General features: G+C 37.8%; 1 protein-coding gene across 1 annotated transcript; it reads left to right on the forward strand.

The window, feature by feature from the left end:
• The first annotated feature begins 5,650 nt into the window (after positions 1-5,650).
• On the forward strand, positions 5,651-7,476 carry LOC137950284 (4,5-DOPA dioxygenase extradiol-like). The gene is made up of 3 exons (XM_068796675.1): positions 5,651-6,013; positions 6,514-6,881; positions 6,975-7,476. The coding sequence occupies exons 1-3, from the start codon at positions 5,783-5,785 to the stop codon at positions 7,165-7,167; spliced, it is 792 nt and encodes a 263-aa protein (XP_068652776.1). The 5' UTR covers positions 5,651-5,782; the 3' UTR covers positions 7,168-7,476.
• Positions 7,477-13,605: the final 6,129 nt, after the last annotated feature.

Genomic DNA, 13,605 nt, shown 5'->3' on the forward strand with positions numbered 1-13,605 from the left:
GTCTAAGAAATATACGATACCCTGTTACTGACCTTCTTGTGTCCTTGCAACGAGCCCAATCTGCATCGCAAAATGCATTTAATTGGAGTATACTTGTAGATGATAATAGAATACCCTGTCCTGGAGTTTGTTTCAGTTATCGAAGAACTCTTTATGCTGCATCAAGGTGTGGTGTACATGATTTTTCCATAAATTGGTTTAGAACATGAACGACATAGACCATATCTAGTCTAAGTGATGGTCAAGTAGATCAATTTTCCCACAAGACGCCTATATGATGAAGGATCATTTAGAAGTTCACCATCGGATTGTGTAAGAGCCAAGTTTTGTTTCATTGGGAACCTCGTAGGTTTTGCTCTTATAAATTCAGCATCTTATAATATCTCCATGGCATATTTCCTTTGGGAGAGGGAAATCCCCTTTGAAGACCTTGCTACTTCAATGCCAATAAGTATTTGAGCTTACCAAGATCTTTAAGTTTGAATTGCTTGGACAATAGCTGTTTCACATCTTCAATATGTTGCATATCGTTACCTGCCAAAATCACATCATCAACGTACACAAGTATTGTTGTAAAACTGCCTTTGTGGGATTGGACGAATAAAGAATAATCTGCCTTTGACTGATGAAACCCATCAATCTTGAGGGTTGTGAAAAACATCAAAAACCACTGTCTAAAAGCTTGTTTCAAGCCGTATAGGGACTTCTTTAGTTTGCACACTCGAGTCTCCCCTTTTCATCCAAAACCAAGGGGTAGTGACATGTAGACATCTTCATCAAGATCACCATGTAAGAATGCATTGTTGACATCGAGTTGGTGAAGATTCCATCCTTGAATAGCAGAATCACTCAATAGGACACGTACAGTAACCAACTTAACAACTGAGGTGAATGTCTCTTGATAGTCAAGTCCTTCAATCTGGTTGTATCCTTTGGCGACTAGGCGAGCTTTGTAACGCTCAACGGTGCCATCAGATTTGAGATTGACTTTGTATACCCATTTACATACAATAGGTTTCTTGCTAGGTGGAAGAGAGATGAACATCCATGTGTGGTTAGCCTGGTGGGAATGAATTTCATCATGCATTGCTTGACACCATTTAAGATCTTTCATGGCCAGTAAGCAACTAGTGGGTTCTTTTGTAATGGTTAATGAAATGGTAAAAACTTTAGGAGATGGGGATAATCGGACATAAGAAAGAATGTGAGAGAGGTCATAAGGTGTACCTGATGTGGTGACCACGTTGGAGGCAGAAGATTGTTCAGGTCATGACAGTAGGGTCATTTCCACATGAAAATCTTGAAGGAAACTGGGTCGCTTAATGGGCCTGGTAGAGGGTCGACGAGTAGGAGAAGGTATTTGGGGGGAAGAAGCATGATCAACATTGGGAATGTCAGGACTTGGTGACTGAGGAGGTGTGTCTGATAGAGGGTTAAGAAAAGGTATGTCTGGTAGAGGGTCATCATAAATAGTAGACATTATAGGAGGAAGAAACATGAGACTCTTATTTGCAGCGGAAAGATGTTTAAGAGGGAATTCTTTTTTAAAGAAAGTAACATCTAGGGAGATAAATACTTTATTGAGTTGGAGATCATAAACCCTATATCCCTTTTGTCCATAAGGGTACCCAAGAAAAATGCAACGGATGGCACGTGCATCAAATTTGGATGGTTTGTGGGCGTGAGAAGAGGCAAAACATAAACATCCAAAAACTTGTAAATAAGAGTAAGTGGGGATAATATGAAATAACTGCTCATAAGGAGTTTTACCTTGCAAGATTGGGGTAAGTGTCCGATTTATGAGATAAGCAGCTATTAAAATGGCATCCCCCCAAAATCGTTTAGGAAAATGGGCTTAAAAAAGTAAGGCTCGGCCTATGTTTAGCAGGTGTTTATGTTTGCGTTCGGCTACCCTATTTTGTTGCAAGGTGTAAACACAACTGGTTTGGTGGATAATGCATTTGGACAAGTAGTAAGTAGCAAGAGTAAATTCAAGGGCATTATCACTACGCGCAACCTTCACCTTGGAAGCAAATTGGGTTTCTACCATACTAATAAAATTAGTTATGTGAGTTTGAGTTTCAAATTTGTGACGCATCAAATAAATCCATGTGCATCTAGTAAAGTCATCAACTATAGTAAGGAAATACCGGGCCCCAGAAATCGATGCAATATGGTAACCCCTTCGGATATCAACATACAAGTTTTCAAAAGGTGATGTGCTACAGATTGTGCTCAAAGGAAATGACAATCTAGTTTGTTTAGCCAAGGGGCAAACCAAACAATTGTTTGAACTACAAGAATTTTTATTTAAAAATAGAAATGAGACAGATACTTGAGGTGATGGATGCTCAAGACGTTGATGTCAAATACCAGATGGAGAATGTACAGAATAACATGATGATGGTTGTGGATGATCAAGGTAGTAGAGACCCTGCCGTTCTATTCCCGTCTCAATCATCTTCCCCGAGCATAGGTCCGTATGGCACAAAAATGGGTAAGGAACACGGTGATGCAAAGAGAATGATGAAAAAGATTGTTGATGGAAATGAGGTTTAATCAGAAAATTGGGACACATAAAATATTGTGAAGAACCAAACTTGACCAACATGTGTAACATTAGCATGAGAACCATCTGGTAATTCCACTGTTTTGTTCGTAACATTTCACCAAGACGTAAACAATGTATGACAACAAATAATATGGTTAGTGGCTCCACTATCTAGGATCCATGTGGTTTGCTTATTGGGAGAGGAGAAGTAAAGTGTTTTACCTGAAAGTTCGTCATGAGCAAATGAGTTACCCACATGATTTGCCATGGATGGCTTGTTATGACTGAGCATTTGTAATATTTGTTGGCATTGTTCCCGAGTAAAAGGAAAGAAGTTGGATATGTTCTTCTTCTCTGTGGGCTTAGTGGATTCTGCAAACTTGAGTCTTCGACAAGAATCAACAGTGTGACCCTTCAAACCACAATAAGTGCATTTCAAATGTGCTCAATAATTTCCAGCATGGTGACCGTCTTTGTGACATTTGTACAGGTAGAGGAGCTTTTCTTGCACGAATTTCTGATAGCAAAATCTGTTGCCTCAGGTTGAAAGATGTTTTGTTTATCAGATACATCTTTCTGTCGTTCATGTCTGAGTACTAGGGAATAAACCTTGTCAATCTTAGGCAAAAGGGTCCATTGTCAATATTTGTCCACGTAAGGTAGTAAAAGAGACAGTGTGAGATAGGACAAAGAGAATCTCTCTCATCCCACACTCTTTTGAGTTTTGTGAAATATGAGTTAACAGACATATTATTCTATACCCAATCATGTATTTCATTCTCAATGTGAAATAATTAAAAGTTGTTTACCTGAAAAAAACGATCACACAATTCATTCCAAACTACTTGTGCTCCATCACAATGGAATAAGTTTGCTACAATATCACTGGAGATTGAACTCAATAACCAAGTTTTGACAAGGTTATCACAACAAATCCACTATTGGAATTCATTGTTGGTATTGCTGTCTGGTCGCTGGAGAGATCTATTAACAAAACCAAATTTATTTTTGATTGTGAGGACCATAGTCATGGAGTGATGCCATATACTGCAATTATCCTTAGTGAGAAGTTGTGGTACGATAACCAACCCAAGCTGATCAGAATGGTGAATATATAGTGGGTGATTCGGATTAGCAAAGTTGGATGTCATACTAGCGGTATCCTTGTTGGAAGCCGATGTGCACAGATTGCGACTCTAGCTTCGGCTCGGAACTTCGAGCTAGACTCCTTATGTCCGAGTTGACTCGGCAAAAAACTGGTGTGGCTCGGCTCAATGTTTCGGCTTGGCTCAGTATTTTGGCTCAATTGATTTTGGCTCGGCTCAGTGTTTCGGCTCAAATGATTTTGGCTCGACTCAATGTTTATACTCAGTTTAGTGTTTCGGCTCAATTGATTTTGGCTCGGCTCGGCTCAGTATTGTGGCTCAATTGATTTTGGCTTGGCTCGAACCTTAGGAAAAACGTTGATTTAATTTAATGCATCAGCACCTAGGTGGTGCTGTAAATATTTCGTCTTCTCACTTTTTCTCTTTAGACAGCGCGCGAGAGAAAATAAAATGGGTCGTCGGAAGGCGTAGTGGTAGGACGACGCCAAACATCGAAGCGTGGTTTGCAAGTGTCGTCTTGTGCGGCAAAGGAAGGCTAGAAGACGCGGTGGCCGAGACGACCGTGTCTCTTGACGATCGGCATAGGTTTATCTTCGTTAGTCGAACGAGGGTTTGGACCTCAACGGAAACATCGCCGGAATCAGAAGCAGCAACGAGACAGAAGGGAAAAATAATATAAAGACCGATCTAAGGATCGTTGCTCTGATACCATGTTAATTTCTTTATTTCGGACTAAGAAATACATTCAGAATACATTTACATATAAGGGAACGAATCCGGTTTGAAATTAAAAGTACAGATCTGTTATTATCGGATCATATGACCAGTTATTCTCGGATTGTAAGACCCGTTATGTTCGGATCTTCAACAGAATGAAATGTAGATGCCACTAGTGTGAAGCAAAATTTCAGATTTCATTGAAGGAACGAAGCGATTTACTTTCCCTAGGTGAACTAAATTCCACTCCAATTTTTAACTCACAATTACACTACTTTGTCACTTAAGTGAGTGGAATTCATATTCCACTCTAACTTCCCAAGTGTACTAACATGACCTACCTAGATTTTAGGATTTTCATCTCTTCCCACTAATCCTCACACTTGGTTATGTAACATAGTAAGAGAAAGTTAACACTTTCTAGTTTTCTTTCTTGGACAAGATTTGATCGGACTAGAAAACATGTCGATCCTATGCATTATATTGGGGATGCTAAACTCGGTTTCTTTGGGTCTTTAAAAAATTTATTTGTCCTCCACCCTTACCTTTCCAAGATAATTTCGTTCTTTACCCTCAAGTGCCTTGGGGTGAATTTCTTTGATTGTACCACAAATTCTCTTCATCCAAGCGTAAGGCATGGCAACTATGTAACTATAGGATTTTGAGGAGGTACTATACACATTAGAAATAGCAAAATACCCCTCTCTCGTCTCCTTTTCTCTTCTCCCTTTTGGCTTTCGTTGCAGAACCACCATTGCCATCGTGTGATCATGGTGGGTTCATATCTTATGGGCTTGGACCCATATTCCAATATACTTGGATATGTGGTTTATCCTTGGTCGTGTGGGCTTGAGCCTATTTTCCAACAAAAACTCAATCTATCCTATTTTTAAAAACACCAAAGTGCACCAAAACTTTTAATTTTAAATCTTTGATTTGGGTTAGAATCGAATCTCATGATTGTTAAATCATTTTACATGCTCGAGCTATCTTCCCTGCGTTTCGATTTCAAGACAAAGTCGAACGAACCGAAGGGTATTTTCATGACAATATTGAATTTCATAATTTGAATGATAAAGATCTAAGAATCTTAATTTTCTATTTCTTATTATACAACACATTGTCTTCATCTTCAAATTATTTAAAGGGTGCTTAGTGGCTCAATAAGAACAAGATGTCATAAAAATCAAAGGATTTTAGTTTTAGTGGAGATAGAACACGTGCTTTTGAACCCTTTAAAGGTTGCTCAATTATTTGCAGCCGGTGAGAACAAGAACGCACTTGGCGGCTAAGAGGGAGAATCAATTTCGTAAAACTCTCGCGTCCGAATTGACCACGAAGCGCTGTGTATAATCAAAACGCTCCTTCAGATGTGGATCCGCGTCAGAGAGAACTGAAAGGTTTCCGAATGGCGCTGGATACATTTTTCATCTCCCACGGATCTCCGCTTCTCTCCGTCGACGACTCGCTGCCAGCGAGACATTTCTTGAAATCATGGCAGCAGAAGGTGCTTCCGGAGAAACCAAGCTCCATTCTTGTGATTTCAGCGCACTGGGAGACCGATGTTCCAACCATCAATGTCCTTGATCGGAACTCTCTCATCTATGATTTCAATAACTTCCCCAAGCAGTTGTATGAGGTACGCCTTTCTTTTTCTTATTCTTCGGAGAGACCTAAGCTGAAAATCGATGGAGACCCGTGCCAGATCGGCGTGTCTAAGTGAAGTTTGAATTTTTCTTTTTTCTTTTTCTCGAATTTGCATTTTTCGCCTATCACTTTTGCCCTTCGATTTCCTTTTTCTTCTTGTTATTTTTTTTGTCTAGGGTTTTGGTAGTTAGGCTTCTATGATTTTTGCGCGGAGTGATTCTGTTCAGCTGCTCAAATTGGGACCAAAAGATCCTGATTTGTTCCATCTCGTTACTTCATGAATTTTAGTTGTTTTATTTGATCGGTTTGCGACTCAGATGAACTATAAAACAAACCGACCGTGTCATATCAGTGAAATTGGTCGTTTGAGCTCCCTTCAGTTGGAAACATTGCGCAGGAACCCCTTCAAAAACTTCCAATCTTTTTTTTTTTTTTTTTTTTTTTAAACTAGAAATCAGAACAAAAACTAGTCAATCTTGCCTTATGTTTCAGCTCAAGTATCCGGCGCCTGCAGCTCCAAAACTAGCGGCAAGGGTGAAGGAGCTGCTCTTGGAAGGAGGCTTTGGAAACGTCAAGGAAGACAAGTGCCGTGGGCTGGATCACGGCGTTTGGGTGCCACTCCTCCTTATGTACCCAGAAGCCGACATCCCGGTTTGCCAGCTCTCCGTTCAGACCAACCTGGACGGAACTCACCACTACAACATGGGCAAGGCCTTGACACCACTGAGGAAGGAAAACGTTCTCATATTCGGCTCCGGCAGCGCCACCCATAACCTTCGCGCCCCTCGTCGCCTCGAAGGGATCCACCAATGGGCACTCGAGTTCGATGACTGGCTCAAGGATTCACTCCTCGATGGGAGGTACCAGATCCTGCTTTTTCCTTTGCAGAAATCCCCCAAAGACATCCTCTGTTTCCTTTTTTGCTGATGGGTTTTACAAAATCTTGTTTGCAGACACGATGACGTGAATCATTACGAGGAGAAAGCCCCCTACCCGTTAATGAATCATCCTCAGCCGGATCACTTCTACCCTCTGCATGTCGCTCTTGGGGCTGCCAGCGAAGGATCCAAAGCTCAACTCATTCACCAAAGCTGGGAGGACGGTTCGCTTTCCTATTCGTCGTATCGTTTCTCTACCAATCAGTAACAGATTTCTCCTGATTCCTTCTAATTCCTTCATTAGGACTAGAACTGCCAGCGTATTCCTGGAATTTGCTTAAAAATTAAAATTTCCATTCTATCATGAAGATGGAAAGCTGCAATTTATATGAGACTAGAACTGCTAGTGTATTCCTGGAATTTGCTTAAAAATAAAATTTTCCATTCTATCATGAAGATGGAAAGCTGCAATTTTTATGATGATTATTTTGATTACAAATGAATAAATATATAACATTTAATATGTTGGATGATATGATGCAATTAAGTGTGGATGTAATTAGTTTATGTTTTTCAATTCTTCTTTAATCATTATAGGGTGAAGGGTATAATTATAATATTATATTTTTTATATCATTTTCTCCTTTTTTTTTTATTTATCCAGTATGTAATCTATTGAGCCCTGAAAATCAACATAATATATTGACAAAAGGTATCAAATACAATTAAAATCATTAAAACCATCTAGGAAAATACAACAAACCTTTTGTTCTTTCTTTTTGAGGATTCGCAATTACATTATGAATTAACCTTTAGTTGATTTGCAACCTTGGCAAAATTAATACAATTTTATTCACTATTAAAATAATAAATTTGATTAAATATCAAACATATTTCTAACAAAATCTCAACTTCCTCATAAAAAGTCACTTCAACTTAAGTGGTAGTTGAACACCAATTTTTCTTGGCTAGGAGGTTGATTGGAGGTGAGGGGGCGAATACATTTGTTAATTTTTTTGTCAATGTATGTTTTATTTTTCATAAATTTAAGTGTGTTCATCCTTTCAAATAAATATTCTATTCAAAATTAAGTTCAAAATCAAAGTTTGCACACATCACATAAAAAAACTCACGATAATTTATATCGGTTCACAATCTTATCTTAAATTGTTAATCCCAGACATTTGCAGTTTAGAGTTAATTTACTATGTTCAAGTAATCAAATACATTAATTTGTCTCTACAACCAGTTATAACAATACTCTTTAAAAAACTTACATCACTCTATTGACAACAACAAATTGACAATGTCTTCTTTCACGTAGATTTATAGAAATAAATTAGGCTTCTTGAACCCACAAAGGGATTTACAAAAGTTATCTAAACACACTTGCATAGACCCATAAAGCGATAAGCACACTTGCATAGACCCATAAAGGGATTTGTAGTAGCTAACTAGGCACACCGACTTAGACCTACAAAGGGATTTCTAACATCGATTACTTACACAAGAATTTATAGCACACACAACAACAAACAAGATTTACTAGCCTCTACCCTGAAGAAATTCAGTAGCTAACTAAGCAACACAACTTACATACATGAAAGACTTATTAGTAGTTAATCCACAATGACACAAGTATTTCTTAATGAAGTTGAGATGAGGAGTGGTCTTGTCCACAGAAGCTTTAATCAAATCTTGTAAGGACTACTTCTTTTACACTTTCAATAGTTCACTAGGCACTTAGACCTACAAAGGGATTTCTAACATTGATTACTTACACAAGGATTTATAGCACGCACAACAACAAACAAGGTTTACTAGCCTCTACCCTAAAGGAATTTAGTTGCAAACTAAGCAACACGACTTACATGCATGAAAGACTTATTAGTAGTTAATCCACAACGACAAAAGTATTTCTTAATGAAGTTGAGATGAGGAGTGGTCTTGTCCACACAAGCTTTAATCTAATCTTGTTAGGACTACTTATTTTACACTTTCAGTAGATCACTAGGCACACCGGCTTAGACATACAAAGGGATTTTTAACATCGATTACTTACACAAGGATTTATAACACATACAACAACAAACAAGATTTACTAGCCTCTACCCTAAAGGAATTCAGTAGCTAACTAAGCAACACGACTTACATGCATGAAAGACTTATTAGTAGTTAATCCACAACAACACAAGTATTTCTTAATGAAGTTAAGATGAGGAGTGGTCTTATCCACACAAGATTTAACCTAATCTTGCAAGAAATACTTTTTTTACACTTTCAGTCCTTTAGAAAGCCTGCAATCAGGCAAATATAACTATACTAGCATATAAATATAAACACAAACAATCCTATGTACATGTTCTCTGTAATAGTAGTTGGAAGTTATCTTTGACTTGACTTAACTTTAGAAACTGAAATTTCGAAAATAAAAGCTTTGAAACTTGAGAATCTAGTATAACTGAGACACAAATAAGTGAAACCGAGACACAGACACTTTCAAACAATATTTTCTGAGTTATCATTCTTCTCCATTTAGGAGGCAATTTATAATACATTATATGCTGATTTTAGGATCAATTTAGATCCTAAAATCAACGAATAAAAGCACAGGATCAAAGAAACAATCTGTTTCCTACAATCATGCCATAATAAACTTTTTCCATTTGATTCTATGAAAGATTTCCTCTTCTGAAAGGAAGCTCAAACAGCTCACGCCAACACTCCCCCTCAAGTTGGTGCGTACAGATATCGGATGTCCAACTTGCCAAGTGCGTTGGATAAATTCTTGCTGCATACTACGCTTGGTCTGAGACAAAAATATACCATATATCTGATCTTCTTGAGTGCTCCATTGGGTGTGATCAGCAGAAGTCTATTTGTACGATCCGATTCGGATGTTCAGTTCGGTCCGGTTCGATAATTCGGTTCGATCAAGTCTGATCTGAATCAAATCTGGTCTCGTCGTCTTCTTCGACGAGAGCACTTCTGAACTGTGCTCTCACGATGAACCAAAGATTAATTCGAGACAGTTTTTGGTGACGGGTGACGACAGAGCATCTTCGGTGATGGGTGACGATATAGGGTCTTCGATGACAGGGTCACAATAGAGTGTGTTCGGTAATGACGACAAAACGTCTTCGGTAATGTGGTGACGACAGAGCGTCTTCGGTGATGACATAGCGTCTTCGGTGACGACATAACGTCTTCAGTAACGACAGAGTGTCTTTGGTTTTGTGGTCTTGGGTCCTGTTTTCCAACACTCCCCCTCAAGTTGGGGGTGAGTGAATAGCATGAACGCCAAACTTGCTGTAAATAATTTTTTTTCCGATCCGGTTCGATTCAGGTCCGGTCCGATTTTGGACCGCTTTGGCTCCGGTTCGGTCGGGTCTGGATGTGGTCCGATTCGGGGTCGGTTTGGTCAGGTCGACAGAATAATAAAATCAGACCTAAGTTAAGCGAATTTTTTTTTGTGTACCTGGTAGTCTTCGTCTTCGATGACGACATGCCTGGTTTCGACCACGACGGCAGGCCTTCTGGTTTCGTCGACGACTGTATGGTTTTCTCGGAGGCCGAGAGTTGGCTCGGCGTCCGCAGCTTTTGGAACTTTTGCTGGTCTTCTGTGCCGGCGATTTTGTTCACGGTGACGGCGTCTCCGGGCTGGTGATGCGCCGAAAAACCGAGCAGTGATTCGGTGCTGGTTCGGCAGCGGTTTGGTGGGTTCCAGCGGGGTTCGGGTGGCGGAATTTGGCTACGGAAACAATCGGTGTAGAAAGAGAACAGAGTTCTGCAAGTCGGCTTCCGTCGGCTACAGCGGTGATCGATGACAATAACGGGCTGGTGGTAAGGTTGTCGGTGGTTATCTTCAGTCTTCGATGATCGTCATCGGTTGTCGACAGCATTCTTTTTGGCTAGGGGATGGTCGAAATACAGAGTTGCAGAAAAAAATAGAGTTTTGCAATTCCACGATGAATTTTTCTGGCTTCGTCCTTCATGGCTCCGAATTTCAGCTCTAACTTTCAGCGAGGGAAAGGAGAAGATAATTCTCTCGCTTTGATACCATGTAGAACTGAGACACAAATAAGTGAAACCAAGACACAAACACTTTCAAACAATATTTTCGACTTATCATTCTTCTCCTTTTAAGCAATTTATAATACATTACATGTCGATTTTAGGATCAATTTAGATTCTAAAATCAAGGAATAAAATCACAGGATCAAGGAAACAATCCGTTTCCTACAACTATGCCAAAATAAATATTTTGGTTTTGGATTCTACGGAAGATTTTCTCTTCTCAAAGGAAACTCAGACAACTCACGCCAACAAATCTTAAACATCGCAAATGGATATTCCAGGATCTAAGACTTTAGAATATGAAATATTGGAATCTGAAACTTTTAGCAGAAATTTTGGAAACAAAAACTAAAAAAAATCAAAATTTTCTAAAAAAAACCAGAAATTGAAACTTTGGAAAGAAAAACTTCAAAAACAAATATTTTTGAAGGAGAAACATCAAAACAGAAATTTCAAAAAAAAAAACTTCATAAAAAAATTTTAATGACTAAAATTTTGGAAATTGAAACATCGGGAACTGAATCTTCAGAAACTGAAATTTTAGAAACAAAAACTTCAAAAATTAAAATTTTAAAAACCGAAACAATAGAAACAGAAACTGAAAAAATCAGAAATAGAAACTTCAAAAAATGAAATTTAAAAAACAGAAGCTTTAGAAACAGGAAATTTGGAAATCGAAACTTTAGAACCTAAATTCCGTAAACTATTATATTAAAAATAGAAACTTCAAAAATTAAACTTTTGGAAATAGAAACTTCAGAAATTGCAATTTGTGAGCTGAAATGTCAGACTGAAACTTCGGAAACAAAAACATTAGAAACTCAATTTCAGAGACAAAAACTTTAGAAACTAAAATTTTAGAAACTCGAACTTTAAGAATTAAAATTTTGGGAACGGAAACTTTCAAAATTTATTGGTGACCCTCAAACAAAAATTGCAACTAGAAGTGCAACTTGAAACTATGGCAAACAATGCCTTTTTTTTTTTCTCAAATTGAGCCTTGAAGTTTTGCCGAAGTCGAAAAGGATGCCTTTTGGATCTTGGCAATGCTAGTAGAATTGAATCAATTTGAAATAAATAAAGTTGAAATTTTTGTTCCTTGACCACAAGATCAACAACTGATTTGAACAAAATGGGTTTTAGGAATAAAGTTAATGAATAAAATCAAATTATGAGAAACCAAGCTAGATTTGTTGCCAAAAGACATAACAAAGAAGAAGGTATTGATTTTAAAAAAACCAATGTACGTGAGCCAAGACTAAAGGCAATTCGAATCCTTTTAGCCTATGTTTATGACTTAAAGTTCAAATTTAACCAAATGGATGTAAAAAGTTATTATTAAATGAGTGCATTGATGAGGAAGTCTATGTTGAAAAACCCCAAGGTTTTGAAGGCTTCAACAAGCTTGACTATGTATACAAATTCTGCAAAGCTTTTTATGGGTTAAAGCAAGATCCTAGAGTGTGGTATGAAAGACTAAGAGAATTCTTATAAAAGAATGGCTATAAAAGAGGCAGTGTAGATAAGACTCTATTAACAAAGAACCATGATCAAAACTTGATTATCATCCAAATTTATATGGATGATATCATACTTGGTTCTACTTATTCCTCTTAAAGTCAATAATTTGCTAGTGTAATGAAGAATGAGTTTGGAATAAGTTTAATGGTTGAACTCACATTGTTCCTTGGACTTCAAGTAATGCAAATCGAAAATGGCACATTCATAAATCAATCCAAATACACTTAGGGATATCTTCAGAGATTCAACATTGAAAATTTTATGTCAATTAACACACCCATGAGTTCGTCCTTGAAACTTGACTCAGATAACTCTTGTTGGGCCATTGATAAAAAATTGTATAGAAGTATGATTGGATCCCTTTTTTATCATTCAACCGGTAGACCGGTTATAGTGTTCTCCGTATTCATATGTGTTAGATTTCAATATGACCCAATAGAAACTCACTTAGTGACAATGAAAAATATTTTTCGTTATCAACATGGAACACCAAACTTAGGTCTTTGGTACTCAAACCGTTCAACCTTTGATCTAGTGGGTTTATTCCGATGTTGATTTTGCCAACTGCAAAATTGAATAGAAAAGTATGAGTGGTAGTAACTAATTACTTGGAAGTGTGTGTGACTTTTTGTTTTCAAAGAAACAACATTCAGCTGCACTATGCACCACTGAAGCTGAACATATTACAGTGGAAGTTGTCGTCCTCTACTTCTTTGGATAAAACAACAACTAGATGGTTACGACCTAGAGCAAAAAGAAATTCTAGTCTATTGTGACAACATGAGCACCATAAGTCTTTGTAAGAACTCGGTTCACCACTCTCATTCAAAACACATAGAGATTAGGCATCACTTAGTAGAGAGTTGGCTTAGACAATTGGTTCAGACCAATGTTATTTGGATTGAATTTGTTCTTACAAAAAAATCAATTAACGGACATCTTTACAAAGCCATCAGGATTTTATCGTTTATCAAATATTCGACGAGAACTAAGCATGAACAACCAAACTTGATTCACTTAGGCTAAAAACTATGAGCTTAAAGAACACATCTTACCTCGGTAATTCCATAAGAGTGAATTGGTAATCAAAAGATTACAATTTTGTCGC

Source organism: Aristolochia californica, unplaced genomic scaffold, assembly GCF_029961685.1.
Source record: "Aristolochia californica isolate CCGP_79_NKW_82.1479 unplaced genomic scaffold, dmAriCali1.0.hap1 SCAF_14, whole genome shotgun sequence".
In the NCBI taxonomy this organism is placed as follows: Eukaryota; Viridiplantae; Streptophyta; class Magnoliopsida; order Piperales; family Aristolochiaceae; genus Aristolochia; species Aristolochia californica.